Source organism: Siphateles boraxobius, unplaced genomic scaffold (genome assembly GCF_051911475.1).
Source record: "Siphateles boraxobius isolate OS27281-9 unplaced genomic scaffold, OSU_SipBor_1 6, whole genome shotgun sequence".
Lineage (NCBI taxonomy): Eukaryota > Metazoa > Chordata > Actinopteri > Cypriniformes > Leuciscidae > Siphateles > Siphateles boraxobius.
This window is the reverse complement of record NW_027509186.1, coordinates 5,752,907-5,768,676: the sequence shown is the minus strand read 5'-3', so window position 1 is coordinate 5,768,676 and position 15,770 is coordinate 5,752,907. Positions and strand designations below refer to the sequence as shown.

Genomic DNA, 15,770 nt, shown 5'->3' with positions numbered 1-15,770 from the left:
TTTGAAGATCTTAGATAAAATTAAAACACAAAATATCTATCTATCTATCTATCTATCTATCTATCTATGGACCGTTTAAATGAATCCGGCTCCTCTACACAAGGGACTTGTTATCCCATCAGACCCCGGTCTGCTCTGGCCGGCAGGCCGTCCCACTGGCAGGGTAATGTGAAGAACACAGGAGTGCTGTAGAAATGAGCATGTGAACCTCCATCCCTCCTGTCTGTACTGAAGTCCATCCCTTCACTATATGACAGTGCCGCTTCATCCATCGCTGTCTGTTGGGATGGATCATGAGGATCTGAACAAACTGCAAAGGGAGAAGAAGAGGTTTACTAGTAAACAAGATAAAAATATTTACCAAAATAGAGACTGCTTACAATAAAGGTCACTTGTACAATTCTTTTTTTTTTCAATTTAACTCTACTGTTGTTAAAGTGCCCCATTATGGTTTTTCGAATATTGCCTTTCATGCAGTGTGTAATATATCTGTCTGTGAATGTAAACGTTCTGCAAAGTTGTAGTCAAAAGTGCATGATAAATAAAGTTAGTCTCCCAAAAGAAATGAGACTCTGAACCACCTAAAAGAGACACCTGTAACTCGAGTCCCACCGCCTATGTTCTATGTTGTCCTCAAACAAGCTTTCTTCTCAAATCTCTGAGTTTAACGTAGGATTCTCAAAACGCTAGCTCTAGAAAGATGGGTCAGTACTCCGTTTATTTGGACCAACCTGATCCTCAGAATCACAACCTGCAAGTCAGAATAATTATTGATGTATACATTTTCTACCGGGTGTTCAAAATACATAGTTAACCATCAGTCGACGTCACGTCTACCGTTCCCTCCTTCAGGGAACAAGGGTTACATTAGTAACCGAGACGTTTTGAGTTTTACATTGTGCAAGTTTCCGGCTAACTCACGTTAGCCCTAACCCACTCTTACTGAAATACTTCCAATCAGCTGTGTGTCACTATTACCTAAAACTGTGTCTAGTAATGCAGATTGTCTGTCGTTTTTACTACTTTGAGTAAAGAAAGGATGGAGCAAGATTTGTTTTTACAAACTTTAATGTTACTTCAGTTATTCACGTTATGCTCGGCTTCCTGCATGTGCATTGCAATAAATTAGAAATCTACAAATGGGTTTGTTGATGGACATGCACATGTTAATGCTGATGGTGAGGAATTACAGTTGAAAAATCTCATAATGTTCCTCAAACTGAGTTAGTGTATCACTGAGAAGCATCCTGCTCAGGTCATCCTTGCGATGGAGGTTCGGGTTGAATAACAAGTTCTTCCAATATTTCATCATCGGACTCGCGCTCAGATTGAAATGGTAAAATCAACGCCGTCATTACAGACTTTACAGTGTGTACAATCACTGATTTAGAAAGCCTCAGTTTTAGAAAGTTCAGTTATGGTAATGGACGTTTCGTTTCTGACAGGTGCTGTAAGCTGTAGACCAATCACAACAGACTGGGTCATCTGGCCAATCAGAGCAGAGTCACTCGTGGAAAAGAGGAATATAGAGAGACTGAATCATCTAATGAGTCGTTTGAGAAACATTGAAAAATGTGGTGATGTGCAATGTATATTATGAGATAATTAAAGGGATTTTTTCACCTTTGATGCATGTAAACCTGTAGTAGGAGACTCCAAAACAACATTAGGAGACTTAAATAGCTTAGAGGCACTTTAAAATATGTGAAAAAATCTTTTTGATTATAAAAATTTATTAAAAAAAATTCCCCCAAAAAGTTTGAAATAAATCCTTTAAATAAAAGCAGTAAGTGCACTCACGCGGTGCCTGTGGTTGGTGTGCTGGCCTCGGGTCTTCACGCACATCCCGGCTCACAGATGTTCCCTCAAACAGGTTCCAGGACAACGACAGTCGAGGAGATTCGGTTGGGCCTTGAGCTGAAGGTCTAAGATCAGAAAGCATAATTATACTCATAATTATACTCATAGTATCCATCCGATAACAGCTGGAGATAGTAGGACAATTACAGAAAGTGACACTAACCATACAAATCTGTGGTCTAATGTTACACAGCATTAACATTTACCTGTTTTCAGAATCTGCTGTTCGAAAGCCTTTCGCAAAGGGGTTGCAAGCGATCTTCAGCTGGGTAATCTGTGACAGGAAAGACAGGAGCATCAGACTCACTCACTGCAAATACTTTATGCTGAACTTATTATACAGTTCTTGATAAAAAAATAAACCTTGCCATTATTTTTCAAAATGTCTACCCAAACGATTGTTAAACAGATGGAATTAAATTGTATATCGAATTAAACTAATTTTTTTGCAAATATTGCAAAAACCAGTGAATTGATTTGCTGTCAAGCCAAAGATTCACAGCTAGCGAACCATTCTAAGCAGCGACATGAAAGGAATGTTTAAAATTTAGGTTACACTTTATATTGGTGGCCCTCCTCTACTAACTATATGAGATTTGCAACTACATGCAGACTAACTCTCATTAGAGTAGTGGACTGTTAGGTTAGGGTTTGGGTTAGCAGAATAAGTTGACATGTATTTGGAGGGTCACTTATAGTCAGTAGAATGTCTAAGGAGAATCTCAAAGTGTTAGCAGATATTACTGTTTTTCTCAGTCGCTTTGGTGCATTTCTCACATCACTATTTACATTTGCACAACAGTTAGTTCAACCTCCACAACATTTAGTCATTTGTGCACATCATAGTAGCGGTTTCTTATTCCTTCCAACAAATTGCAAATGCTTTTGGACATGCATCAATTGCTTTCATACAACTCTCTGCTGTGTTATAACATTATCATTTGCTTATGTCATGTCAGTCAAAATTAACTATACTTGTGAATGTTGAATAGTCATTCCGTATAAAACTAATAGTCCTCATATCATTGCAAAATGTTGAAATCCGTCAAGCAAATTTTACAAATTTTGTAATTATTATTTTTTTTTTCTGAAAATGTCTCCTAAATTGAATAATTTCTCTCAGGTGAACCTATGTGTCCAGACAGAGAGGAACGTCTGGATGTGCATGAATGATTTACAGTAATATGTATGTTGTATGTTCAGTGCCAGTATGCACTGCAATATTGTTTACGGTTGTGCACAGCTCTACACAAAGGGAGTTATGTTTGTTAAGGGTGTATGTTTTCTTTTGCACAATGCTGTGAACAAATTAGAATTGCAAAGAGTATATGCAGTACAAATGTGAAACATACATATTCAGTGTCTAGTACTCAGTTACCTCACTAAATACAGTAATGTGTAACTTTACTGTAGTTTTCAAATGGCTGTGTAAATAGTATATAGTGCTGTCTTGAGCATTTTCTGGTACTGTCACAAAGACTTTCTCGCATTGGAAAACATTTACAGAGTAAACGGTCATAATGAAAACATGACAAAGCCATTTGACTATCTTGTTCATGAACAATGGTGTCAGGACTTTTCATCTTGATGACACCGACACTTTCATTGACATGAATACTTGCTTTTGAGGAATGAGCGATCCATTTTGAGCAAGTGACACGCTTTTGCAGGTTATCCACTAGGTTTTGCAGTTTGTACTAATTGTTTTGAGAACTGCATTAACTGTTGTGCAAATGTAAATAGTGATGTGAGAAATGCACTGAAGCGACTGAGAAAAACTGTAAGCAGACAGTCTACCAATACTCTAATGAGAGTTAGTTGACAAGTAGGTTCAAGATTACTTAGTCAGCAGAATATCTAAAGTGGACCATCAAAACAAATTATTAGCAAAATTGATTAGAATTTGCTAGCCTGGACTACCAATTACTAATTGAATCCTGTTTGCTAGTCCTAGGCTTTTGGGCTGTAGGAATGTGTGTACGGATGTTGGGTATTTGGTACCCTATGGTTCTGGTAGGCGGTGACTGCGATGAAGCGAGTTTCTGGGAAACTGAAAGTGCAGAAGTTGCGGTGAGCGAAGCGCTGACTGTTTCTGCTCCTGTCCACCAGAACCACGTGCAGTCGCGGCTGGTAGCGGTGCATGGAGTTCAGGATCATCTACGACACATGCACAAGAGTTTGAACCTCTGCAGGATCCAGACAGTTATGTACGTGTGTGTGTGTCTTACGTGGCCATTTTCGTCGAGGAGGTTGTTAGTGAGTTTGAGGCGGTCGAATGAGACCGTCTGTTTGATCCACTGGGATCCCCGTGCGGGTGAGTCTGGATGGAAGTGCACTCGTCCCGGGGCAGCGATATCTCCACGTCCCGCTACCAACCAGGAGGAGCTGTGGAAAGCATACCTGCACACAGGAACATCAAGAACGTCCAAAATATGCCCGCTCTCAAATCAAAACAGAACCAACATACCGAAGACCAGGGTTTGGCGTACTGCAGGAGGTCTCTGCACTAACATTTAAAATGTTACTTTTAATTCTTAACTACAATACAATTTCAATTCTGTTGATTTTATAGAGTGTACAACATGTTAAATCCCTATATTCATGAGAAAATACAGGATAATGAATTCAGGGCATAACACGATTGTCCCAGAGCTCTGTCAGGATGGCCCTGAAATAGAAGAGGTTGACAACACCCTACTTTAAGCATGGAAAATACATTTTCATGATTGCGCTGTAAGATTTGTGTTTAAATTGTTTGTAGTGTCCTGTAAAGTAAACTGTTGGGCGTGGAACAGTATTAAACTAGGTTTGTTTTTAGAATATCTGAAAGGCAAAAACTATAAAAATTATTTAAAGAGCGTCTTTTGGAGTCTCTTCAAACTTGTCTGAATATTATGCGAAATGTATCAAAATTGTTAAGAAACCTTTTCTGTTGAGATACCTGTATCGTTTGTCATCAACAGGAATAAAGTCCATTAGAAGAACATATTCTGCTGCCGGGTCCATGCCGGAAATGTGTACTTGAAATGTAGGAAACATCCTTCTGTATAAACACAAACAACATCAGTGTCCACAGATATGACATTTTATGATGCCATTATTTAAGGAGTCTTTGGAAAATGCCTAGAATACACTCATAACATCTTTGCAACCTCAAAAAACACCAAACAATACACTAGAATCATCATTCACATTTTCTTCAGACAATGTAAAAATGGAATTGCACATGACATAAAGCTTCAAAGAGGTCGTATTAGCAGATGCAAAGGTGTAGAATTTGATGAAACCTTCCAGCTTTTGTTACAATCATTTCGGTGCTCAGCTGGTCAAACTGCCGCCACATGCTCTGCATTTCCAGCTGAACTCTGACGCTGGCAATCTCAGGCGCTTTGCTGCACGTCCGCCCTTCGTCTGGAGAACACGGCAGGACCAGAGGACCAGCCTGCGACAACTCTGAGACTACAGATACAGGAGAAAAGTACAAATATATACCTTAAATACGGAGTGTAACAAATGCCCACTGAAGGCAAGTTGAGAACTCATGTGCAGTTTATTTCAAATAAAATATGAACTAAATACACAGGAAACAAAGACCTTGAACCACCGACTAAACAAACTAATCAACAACAGGTTACGAAGACAAAGCTAAACAAGAAACAATGGCAACATGAGGGCTATACATAAACAAAGACTAATGACTTAACAAGACACACCTGAAAGCAATGAACAATGAACCAATGACAACGTGACACAAAGACAAGGCACTAGGAATGACACTATGGAAGCACATGACAAAAAGGAACCATGACTATGAAAACTACAAAATAAAAGACATGAAAACATAAATGTGAACCAAAACCAAACGTGAGACCAAGACAATTGAAGTGAGAAGTGAGCTTTAGGCATAATGAAAGTTGTGAAAATGTGACATATTTTCAAATGAAACGGTTTTAAATTCTCAATTTCAATAGCTCACTATTTCAAGGATGCTAAGATATTTCAGAAACAAGATGAAAAATACTATTTTTATTTCACAAAGTACAAATAAAGTAAAATATGAATATTACCATTCATCATTACTGCTGTACTCTGAAACCTGGTCCAACATCCAGTTGCATACACAATCTCGGTCTGAATGTGTCTGATCCCATGCATCTGCGCCTCATGATGGTGCAGTCGTGGCTTTATATATTCTCAGAGATCTAATATGCAGTGTTTCAGCACCTCATCCATATCACTCACTCACAACCCATGACCCACGATGCCCACAAACTTACTCTGTATTACACTCAAGTATTTGTTAATTACATATACAACACCCAACATTATTGACTGCGAACAGAAGAATCTGTTGGTCGTGGCAGCAATTGATCAATGCTTCGGTGTCACACCTCCAACACTCAACAAACAGCTAATTGGACTTTTACCACCATTGTTCTGATGGACAAAGCTTTGCTGCAAGGTCATAGTGATGATTGATCTAGGTTTACTCACTTAGGGACTGAATAGCTCTCCATGTGCACTCTTCAACTGAGCATTACAGTCCTGTCAAGCCGTGAAGACAGATCTGTTCATAACGTCCATGCACATTTATGGAGCATTTCTGCAATATGCTCGTTTTATGAAGTAATAGTGTTGCCGCATATAGGAAAGAAAAATCTGATAATGAGATTTATTTAATATCTCAGTTGTTCTCCATGATATTGCAACTTTAACATAACTGTCTTTGACCAGTTTTACCAAAAGCATCCCATCACATGTTGGACCATATTCTTGGATTTTAATGCAAATCTAGACACTGGAAAATGCTTCTGAAACTTGATTATCAAGGTTTAACTTGTCAATATGCCTAAATAGCACAGAATTGTTTTATGTTATTTTTGTGTGTGTTTTTTTTATTTTTTTTTATTATGGTTTGGTGTTGACATAGTCTTGCCTGAGGACATTAATATGGCCACCACATCCATCTTGCCCTATCACTAATAAGTAACAGATCACTAAACCAGGATATATTGATCACCGGTGACACATTTTTGTAATCAACTCATTAATCAGATCTAAAATGTAGAAAAGTGTGTATTTTAAAGGCCATTGTTGTGCATTTGCATGAAACAGATAAGCAATGTTTAAATACCAACAACACCAAAATTGTAATTTCTAATATTTTTTTGTTCTTTATTTTGTTATGTATAATAATATATTATATGGCATTAATTAATTTTTGGTTGTTTCCATATAATTTCAACAAAACATCCAAATAAACCACATTTAGACATTGAAGAAATAGTATGAAATATTTTTTTATTTTATTTTTTATTTCATTGAACATTGAAAATCAGTTTTTAACAAAAAGCAGCTTAACAAAGGATTTTTGCTAGGCATTTTTGAATGAACAGGTTTCAGTGTTCTTTTATTCATATTTGTGTTTGCCCATTAAAGAGAATGTAGTTGTGGGAAATGTGTCAAAAGTGCATATGAGTGTATTCGTGTATTGTGTGTTTCGAGTAAAGGTTGGTTATGCTGTGAGAAAAGCCTTCCAGATCATGGGTCGAGGTTTCGGTACTTGGCAAGGAAGAAGGGAGGGAGGGTGTTGGAAAAACAGTTGGTTTACTCCTTGCTAAGAGACTTTCGGAGAGCATCAATTATAGCATCGAAGTGAGGCTTCACCTGCGTGCCCAAGTCGTCCATCCTTTTCCTCAGTTCTCCAGATCGCACACTCTCGCGGAACTCCAGGGCTCCCTTCTCCATGTGATCCTTATATTCCTTGATGTAAGGCACCAGCTGGGCCCTCAGATCCGTAAGATGCTGCGTCAGCTTTTCCCGCACAATCTCCACCATGGGCATCAGCTTGGTCTTGGTCTCCTCCCAGTTGGGTGGAATCTTCTCCTTCAAGCTCTTGATCACTGGCTCCAGCTTGGTTCTGACTTCCTCCATGTGCTCGCGCTGCTTGACCAAGTAGTCATCGAGGAAAGGCTTCAGCTCATCTCTGTACTCCTCAAAGTGCTTCTCCAGAACCTGCCTGAGCTCCACATGCTTGGGCTCGAGCTGCTTGCGGAGTTCCTCCATGTCCTTGCTCCACTTCTCACGCATGGGTAGAGTGGCTTCCAGCACCTGGGTCCCAACTGGGATGATTTTTTCAAAGGCCTGGTGAAAGTAGCTATGGAGATTATCCACGGACTCGCCCAGGAATTTCCTAAACAGAAAGAGGATTTAGGTTGGTTGCCACTGGAAAAACTGATATGGCGTTCTTGAAAATGTGGCCCCAGCCCAGCTGGACATTGCAACATTGGTACAATCAATGGCATCGATTACGATCAATACCATACTACTCTGCAAATGAATGCACTGTTGCTCTAGAGGAAATGAAGAGTTTCTTTGCTTTCTTACTTGTAGTCTTTGAACTCTGTGTCATCGAGGTGAGTGAGGGCCTTGTGTGCGGACTGCTTCAGCTGATCTGCATAAACCTGGAGGCCAGTCTTCACATGATCCAGCTGTGATGGTGCTTCGTCCGCCAAGAAACGGGCCTGGCAACCTGGACAAAGGAAATGTCAGTTCATACGCTTGAGTTTGGAACAAAGTGCTTGCAGTCTGACCATTTTAACTGAAGAGCTAAATTTTTGTGAGATTTTAAGACTTTTTTTTAAGTTAATTTCTTACCCTATGGCATAAACTAGTCAAAACCTCTTAAAGCAAGAACAAAAACTGAAGGTATATATACAAACAAGTCTTAAATTCTCGTGACAAAAATGGTGATTAAGAAAATAATTTATTGAGAGATGCAATGGGTTTATTTACCTGCCAGCAAAACAGTGAGGGCGAGGGCAACGAACCTCATCATGGATCTGGGTCAAAAACAAACAATCAAAAAACAAACATCAGATATTGTTAATACAGTTGAAGCAGCTCACAATGAATTGATAGGTTTGAGATTTTTAACCAAATAAGAGTAGACACGATTCAGCATAATTCATCCTAATGTTATTAAACCTTTTGGTACTGTGATGGTTCTAGATTGATACTACAACTATTGCAGAGCTTGCGACCTACTCAGGCCACGTGGGCTACAACATATGTCAGCCTATTAGACTCTAATTGATCCCAGATTAGACAGAGTTACAAAGGCTTCACAACCAGATTAGCTCTCAACCACTACATAATCTGAAATCCTTGGATTAATTTGGACACATTGATGGTGGACCTGGAAAATTTAGCAGACTTCAGTCAAACCTATTGTTACTTTCAAGCAGCTGAGGAGCAGAAAGGTGGCCAGATGCCTTCGAGGGGTTACATATCTACAATAATTTATCACATTTCACCAATAGTCATTAGTTTTCAAACCAAAAAAATGACTTTTGGTACTTTTAACAATATAAAATCAAGTACAAAACATGTTCTGTCAATGTTCTCTCAACAACAGTTATATTTTAAATGTATAATTCAATAGAAATTGGTTGTTTTGCTAACAGTCCATGCGGTCCAGCTGTTTCCTGACACAAGCCTGAGTTGCTCTGTAGTGCGAGGTCGGGCTGCTTACCTGTTGATGTAGCTGGTCTGGGACGAGACTGAAAAAGCAAGGCCAGAGATATGTCTTTTATAAGGCCCAGCAGGAGGGGGGGTGGGGTGGGGGTTCGGTATCTGGAGCTGAACCTCAACCCCTCGCCCCCTCACCACAGGGTCCAATGGTTACCTTCGGATGGGATGGGGGAAACACACACATGCATATACATGATAGATTGCTTCAGGCTCTTTGAGTTTTGATCATTCACATTTAGTGCATGAATGCCTATCAATTACTTCTGAAGCAATCTTGTGACACAAGTGAGACATGTACAGTTGGTACTTTATGAAGTTATTTCCTGTGATCTGACCCCTAAATAGGACTTTTGATTATGTAGACTGGTTAATTCATTCATATAAAATTTTCTTTTTGTTTTGATCAAGTTCATTTAGATTTTGTCTCAGGAGGCACATTTGGTCTGAACATCTGTTCCTTTACATATAGAACTACTTAATCTCCCTCTATATTTTTTTTTCTGAAAAATTTTCGGATTCAATAGTGACATAAAAACACATTTCGTCATCAACACGTACCGCTGCTTGCCATGTTATTGCACATTTGACAAATAAAGCTTTGACTTTGAGACTTGAACCATTCTGAGCACTTTATCTAAGCTCTTTTACAAAACTACTTAAGTCATTCTGAACATTTTCTTTCTCAGAATGTTGCTTGGACTTGAAACAATGATATTTGTGTGTTCTGCCTGATGTGATTAACACGATACTGAACTTTGTTGCATGATTTAATCACTTTGTTCTTGGAACAGGGCACAAGAATGTAAATAATGATATTTAGCATAGCGTAACTAACATTTTCTCCCCTTGACTTTTCACCCAATAACATTCAACCACAGAAGACATTGAATGATTAACAGGGATGTTTTTTAAAAACTAATTGTCTAGTTTATTTGTTTCCAATTATAATGTGTGAGTTAATATTCCTAACCATATTCTCTTCAAATGATATTAATGGTTTGGAATATTAATTAATTCATGAACATGATTTTTGTTACTGCTAATGTACTAATGTAGTTATTTAGTCTGAGGTGGAAAAATATGACTTCTTGAAAGTTTATCATTGTGAGAAAAAAAAGAGAGAAATAAAACATGACACTGTTTCCTGAGATTCACTCTGCGGTAAAATGACTATCATTTTGGTAATCCAGAATGTTTTTACTAATGTAAAATAAACTTTTAAAACGTTATTTTGTGTCCGCGTGAGAGACACGTTGAACTCTCTGAGAGACCTGTGAGCAATCACACCTCATGTGAGACTTAACATGAGCTTCAAAAGAAACGTTTCTTAAATCACATGCCATCTGTTTGTCTTTTGTCATGTTTTCAGAAAAAACATGAACCCTATACAACATAAAATCAGAGGGGAAAAATCCCAAAGGGTTCATGATTTGTGGATATCAGCTCATCTGAGTAGGAGTTTAAGTAAACTACTCAGAGTTCGGTAGAAAATCAATGTCAGCAGAGTTTCGTCCCTCATGTGTGTCTGTGGTTTTCGCTGTAAGGGCCAGGACTTGTGTGAATGTCCTCTGTGATAAGGCCTGCAGGGGCATTCGGTGTATGTGAGGAGAATGTCGTAACCGTTCCTAGTACACACTGTCTATATGAGCACACAGCAGAACACTGCCAGCCGCTGTTTCAGAGCAAATGGGTCAAAGAGTCATTCCAGCTGTTGGCTGAAGTGGACTTTGAGGCTCTGGTGTGTGTGTGTGGAGGAGCTACAAAAAACAATTACGCACTCTTTGTAAAATGGAGTGATTCGGATGGTAACATCGCTCTTTTTGATAGAATTGATTCCAAACTCTTTGGTGTCAAATTCAGCTGCATCAAAATAATGGCTGTAAAATGGTCAAAAATTAGCCAGTTTGATCCTACTGATAGACTCATGCATATTAATTTATTCATTTAGAAGAAGAATTTATTCAGTGACAGTTACTGCTGTGAAAATCCCAAACCCAGCAGTGCTTTCACGCACAGTTTTGAGTTCGAGGGCTCCAGCAGGAGTCTAAAAGGGCATTAGTCATGCTTTTTTCTTTATCTGTTCATGTATGTGTTCATCAAATAACTCAGCTGAATACTGAGTTAATCATCTGTTCAGTGGAATCAGTCTAGCTGTTGCTTCAAGAAACTCTACTCAGTGATACATAAACAGATCAAATCAGTTCAACTCTCATTGATTCACAAGCAAATCACAGAAATACATTTGACAGTGTACGTTTACAAACATTCACATTTACAGCTTTGTTTTTATTTAAAGTGTGCTTTGGCCATATTGACAATACTGTAATTATTATTATGGCAAAAATTAGTGAATCTCCCCAGACAGCAACATAGTGTCGGCCCACATCTGGTACACTTTGAATCCACATGTACCAGATGTGGCCCGGATCAGGGAGGCGACACTATATTGCTGTCTGGGTTTAGATGCTTTTAAAATCCCTTATAAATTAAATGTTTTAAATGTTATACCGTTGAAGCTCGATAAATTAGCTCTTTAATTTAACTTGTTTTTAACTTGTTTTTCAAGAAAATGCTTTTGTTTCAGTGTTTTGTTTCAGACCATCCATTTGTACTTATTTTTCGATTGAGTTGCATTGGATTTTTGTCACTGAAAATAAAACGTACACAGAATCTATTGTGATGAAATGCTTTATTCTTTGGTTGTTGTCTGTAGAGAGAAGGCATTAAATGCTCCAGAATTGTAAGTGAAGTGGCAAACGCGTTTCTCTGATCTTTATTTCCTGCCAGCATCATTCCCTTCTTTTCATCCTCTCTCATTCATATTTATGAGTGCTCTAACACTCCTTGTCTTTGTCATGTATCCCTCTGTTAGTGCACATGAATAGCCCTCTTGCATTTGTTGTCACCCCTGTGCCGGTGTGAGCGGAGACGTCTGGACTGGATCATGTTAGAGATGTATCACAGATCTAAAGATTTTCAGCTCAAATATCTTTTTTTGTTTTGTAGTGTGGTTTGGAAATTGTTTCTTCATCACACTAACAAACTATCATTGCAGTTGTAATTGAGTATACATTAAAGTAGGGTTAGATGGGCTGTTTTTATGGATGTCTATTGACTTTTAAATTTCAATTATTTCAGTTTAATTAGCTTATGCAGGATTATAATGCATCAGCCCTTATAATGCATTATTATAGGAAATAAATAGAAACAATTACTTGTCATACCCCTACCTGGGGAGAGAAAACACCCAAACCAAATACCTCACAACAGTTAAAGTAGAATCTCAGTCAAATAGATTCCTCTGAAAGGTTTATTTACCCAATGACTTATATGCACAGGAATATGAAAATGTACATATTTAATTACATTTTAAATTTAATAAAAAATGTGTCATAATAACAATATGAATTCAAATTGAATGATTTATCTCAATTATCCAATAGGTTTTAATAAATAACAAAGATGCCTCGAATGTAGGATTATGTTTAATTCATGGAAATGCTGAATAAAACCTCATGGATTACAATAAGTATTAAACTTAAAATTAATAACAGTAACAGCATGTCACTCTGGTCAATTTTTGCCAATGCCCATCTTACCCCAAGGGTCTAATTTTATTATTTTAATTCAAAATTAAAACTTTAATTTTTACTCAACAAATCAAACAACATGAATGTGTCCAAGAATCCCTCATTAACAAAAGACGCACATACGATATTTAGCATAATGCAATGTCATATTGTCACGGTGTGGGTTTTGTGTCTTGTTCCTTGTTCTTGTCTGTGACGTGCTTCCCTGTTTGTCATGTGATCCTGCCATGTGTCTTGTCATTTGTTAATTGTCTGATCATTGTCCACAGGTGTTCCTTGTCTTATAATTAATTAGTGTATTTAAGCCCTCATGTTTGCCCTGTGTCTTTGTCGTGGATTGTATGTTGTTGCACTGCATCTCTGAGCATTTCTTTGGTTCCCTGTATTTCAGTGTCTTGGACTCTCTGCCTGCCTCTCGTTTGCCTTGTTCCCAACCTTGTGTGTTTGTTTGGACTGCCTACCTGGATTTCGACCTGTTGCCTGTTCATTTGATTACGTGTCTGGATTACCCCATCTTATTAAAAGCTGCATTTGGATCTAAACTTTCTGGTCTCACAGCAGTTTGTGACAGAAAACTACGCAGTACACAGATCCAGCAGCCGAGTAAGACCCAGACCCATCAAGGAATCCAGCAGCACAAATGATTTGACTTTTTGAAGCTTGCTCATCTGGCTTACATGGATGAGTATGTTTAATGATATTTTTTCGTGGAGGACTATCTGAGCCACTTAGCTATCTTATGCCATTGCATGACCCTAACGTGACTCTTGAACAGTATACTGACTTGGCCTTTTCTTTGAGCGGTTCGTCATTTACTGTGGGCTTTGCGGAGGAAGAACCCCGCAAGCTCAAGTTAAACTCTAAGCCTGAGAATCTTCACGTCATGGCACATCAGGCCCATCACCGGATCGGTCTCTGGACGTCCCAGATTAATGTCCAACATGATGGACCCACCACTCATGTCAGCAGGGATGGCCAAGAAGATCGGCCGAACAGGGTTTCGTCTTGCCAAAACCACCGTTCCAGAGTTTTGTTCTGTCAAGGTCCCTGCCGAACCTGTGCTCCACTTCAGCCCTGCCGAGCCTTCTCTTCACGTCATGCCTGATTCGCCTGATTTTCACGTCATGCCTGGCCAGCCTAATCTTTACATTATACCTGATCATCACCTCATGCCTGTACAGCCTGATCTTCACGTCATGCCTGTTCAGCCTGATCTTCCCGTCAAGCCTGCGCTCCCTGTCAGCCATGCCGAGCCTGCACTCCCCTTCAACCCTGTCGAGCCTGCGCTCCATGTCAGTCCTGCCGAGCGTGCACTTCACGTAAGTCATGCCGAGCCTACGCATCATGTCATGGCCACCGAACCAGAGACTGTACACGTCGTGTCTGCCACACAAGAGACTGTTCATGTAGTGCCTTCTGCACAAGAGACTGTACACGTCATCCCTGCCGCACAAGAGACTCTTCACGTCACGTCCGCCGAGCCAGTGTCTCTGGACAAGATGGCTGCCGCCGAGCCAGTGTCTCCAGACAAGATGGCCGCCGCCGAGCCAGCGATCCCAGACAAGATGGCTGCAGCCACCTCGCATGAGCGCTCGAACAAGATGGCCACCCTGGTGTCTGTTCCTCCTGAGCCGGTGTCTGTTCCTCCTGAGCCAGTGTCTGTTCCCCCTGAGCCGGTGTCTGTTCCCCCTGAGCCGGAGTCTGTTCCCCCTGAGCCGGAGTCTGTTCCCCCTGAGCCGGAGTCTGTTCCCCCTGAGCCGGAGTCTGTTCCCCCTGAGCCGGAGTCTGTTCCCCCTGAGCCGGAGTCTGTTCCCCCTGAGCCGGAGTCTGTTCCCCCTGAGCCGGAGTCTGTTCCCCCTGAGCCGGAGTCTGTTCCCCCTGAGCCGGAGTCTGTTCCCCCTGAGCCGGAGTCTGTTCCCCCTGAGCCGGAGTCTGTTCCCCCTGAGCCGGAGTCTGTTCCCCCTGAGCCGGAGTCTGTTCCCCCTGAGCCGGTCTCTGTTCCCCCTGAGCCGGTCTCTGTTCCCCCTGAGCCGGTCTCTGTTCCCCCTGAGCCGGTCTCTGTTCCCCCTGAGCCGGTCTCTGTTCCCCCTGAGCCGGTCTCTGTTCCCCCTGAGCCGGTCTCTGTTCCCCCTGAGCCGGTCTCTGTTCCCCCTGAGCCGGTCTCTGTTCCCCCTGAGCCGGTCTCTGTTCCCCCTGAGCCGGTCTCTGTTCCCCCTGAGCCGGTCTCTGTTTCTCCTGAGCCGGTCTCTGTTTCTCCTGAGCCGGTGGCTGTTCCAGTTCATAACCCCATAGTTGCCCCCAAGAATTTTTTTGGGGGGGGGGGGATGGGGGGGGGCAGTAGGTCTTATTCTGGACCTCAGGATAAGGCCTACTTTGACCCTTAGCCAGGGTGATCTGAGGATTACCGTGAGGCCTTCCCCGCTGAGGCAATCTCCGTGGGCCCCTCATGCCTCACAAACGCTGTCGCCGCCGGAGCCTTCAAAGGAGCGTGCTGGTCCTTCGCATGGATGACCAGTCGTGTCTTTTAGGGCTCCTCCCGACGATCAGATGTCGGTTGCAGCATCGGAGGGGGAGCTTCAGTCCTCTGCAGATGTGGATTCGGCTGCGTTACCCCCCTTCGGGGAGTGTGGTGATGCCCGAGTCCGATCCAGAATGGTCGGCTATGCTTTCCCGGGCTGCCGAGAAGGCTTGCCTGGAAGGCTTCTCAGTTGGACGATTGGTTCCTTGGGGCGGGCCATGCTGGTTCTCAGCTTCGGGACCGCACAGGTAGATCTGTTTGCCGCCCCG

At 41.0% G+C, this 15,770-nt stretch overlaps 2 protein-coding genes across 2 annotated transcripts; both read right to left on the bottom strand.

Moving 5' to 3' along the window:
* Positions 1 to 110: 110 nt before the first annotated feature.
* LOC143715693 (T-box transcription factor TBX1) lies at positions 111 to 6,827 on the bottom strand. The gene is made up of 8 exons (XM_077207451.1): positions 6,797 to 6,827; positions 5,148 to 5,319; positions 4,802 to 4,903; positions 4,089 to 4,260; positions 3,862 to 4,017; positions 2,067 to 2,134; positions 1,801 to 1,925; positions 111 to 310 (listed from the first exon to the last, which is right to left on the bottom strand). Exons 1-8 carry the CDS (start codon positions 6,825 to 6,827, stop codon positions 111 to 113), a joined length of 1,026 nt encoding a protein of 341 aa, XP_077063566.1.
* Positions 6,828 to 7,144: 317 nt separating this feature from the next.
* On the bottom strand, positions 7,145 to 9,485 carry apoa1b (apolipoprotein A-Ib). The gene is made up of 4 exons (XM_077207549.1): positions 9,395 to 9,485; positions 8,656 to 8,702; positions 8,248 to 8,392; positions 7,145 to 8,053 (listed from the first exon to the last, which is right to left on the bottom strand). Exons 2-4 carry the CDS (start codon positions 8,696 to 8,698, stop codon positions 7,468 to 7,470), a joined length of 774 nt encoding a protein of 257 aa, XP_077063664.1. The 5' UTR covers positions 8,699 to 8,702; positions 9,395 to 9,485; the 3' UTR covers positions 7,145 to 7,467.
* Between the last annotated feature and the right edge of the window lie 6,285 nt (positions 9,486 to 15,770).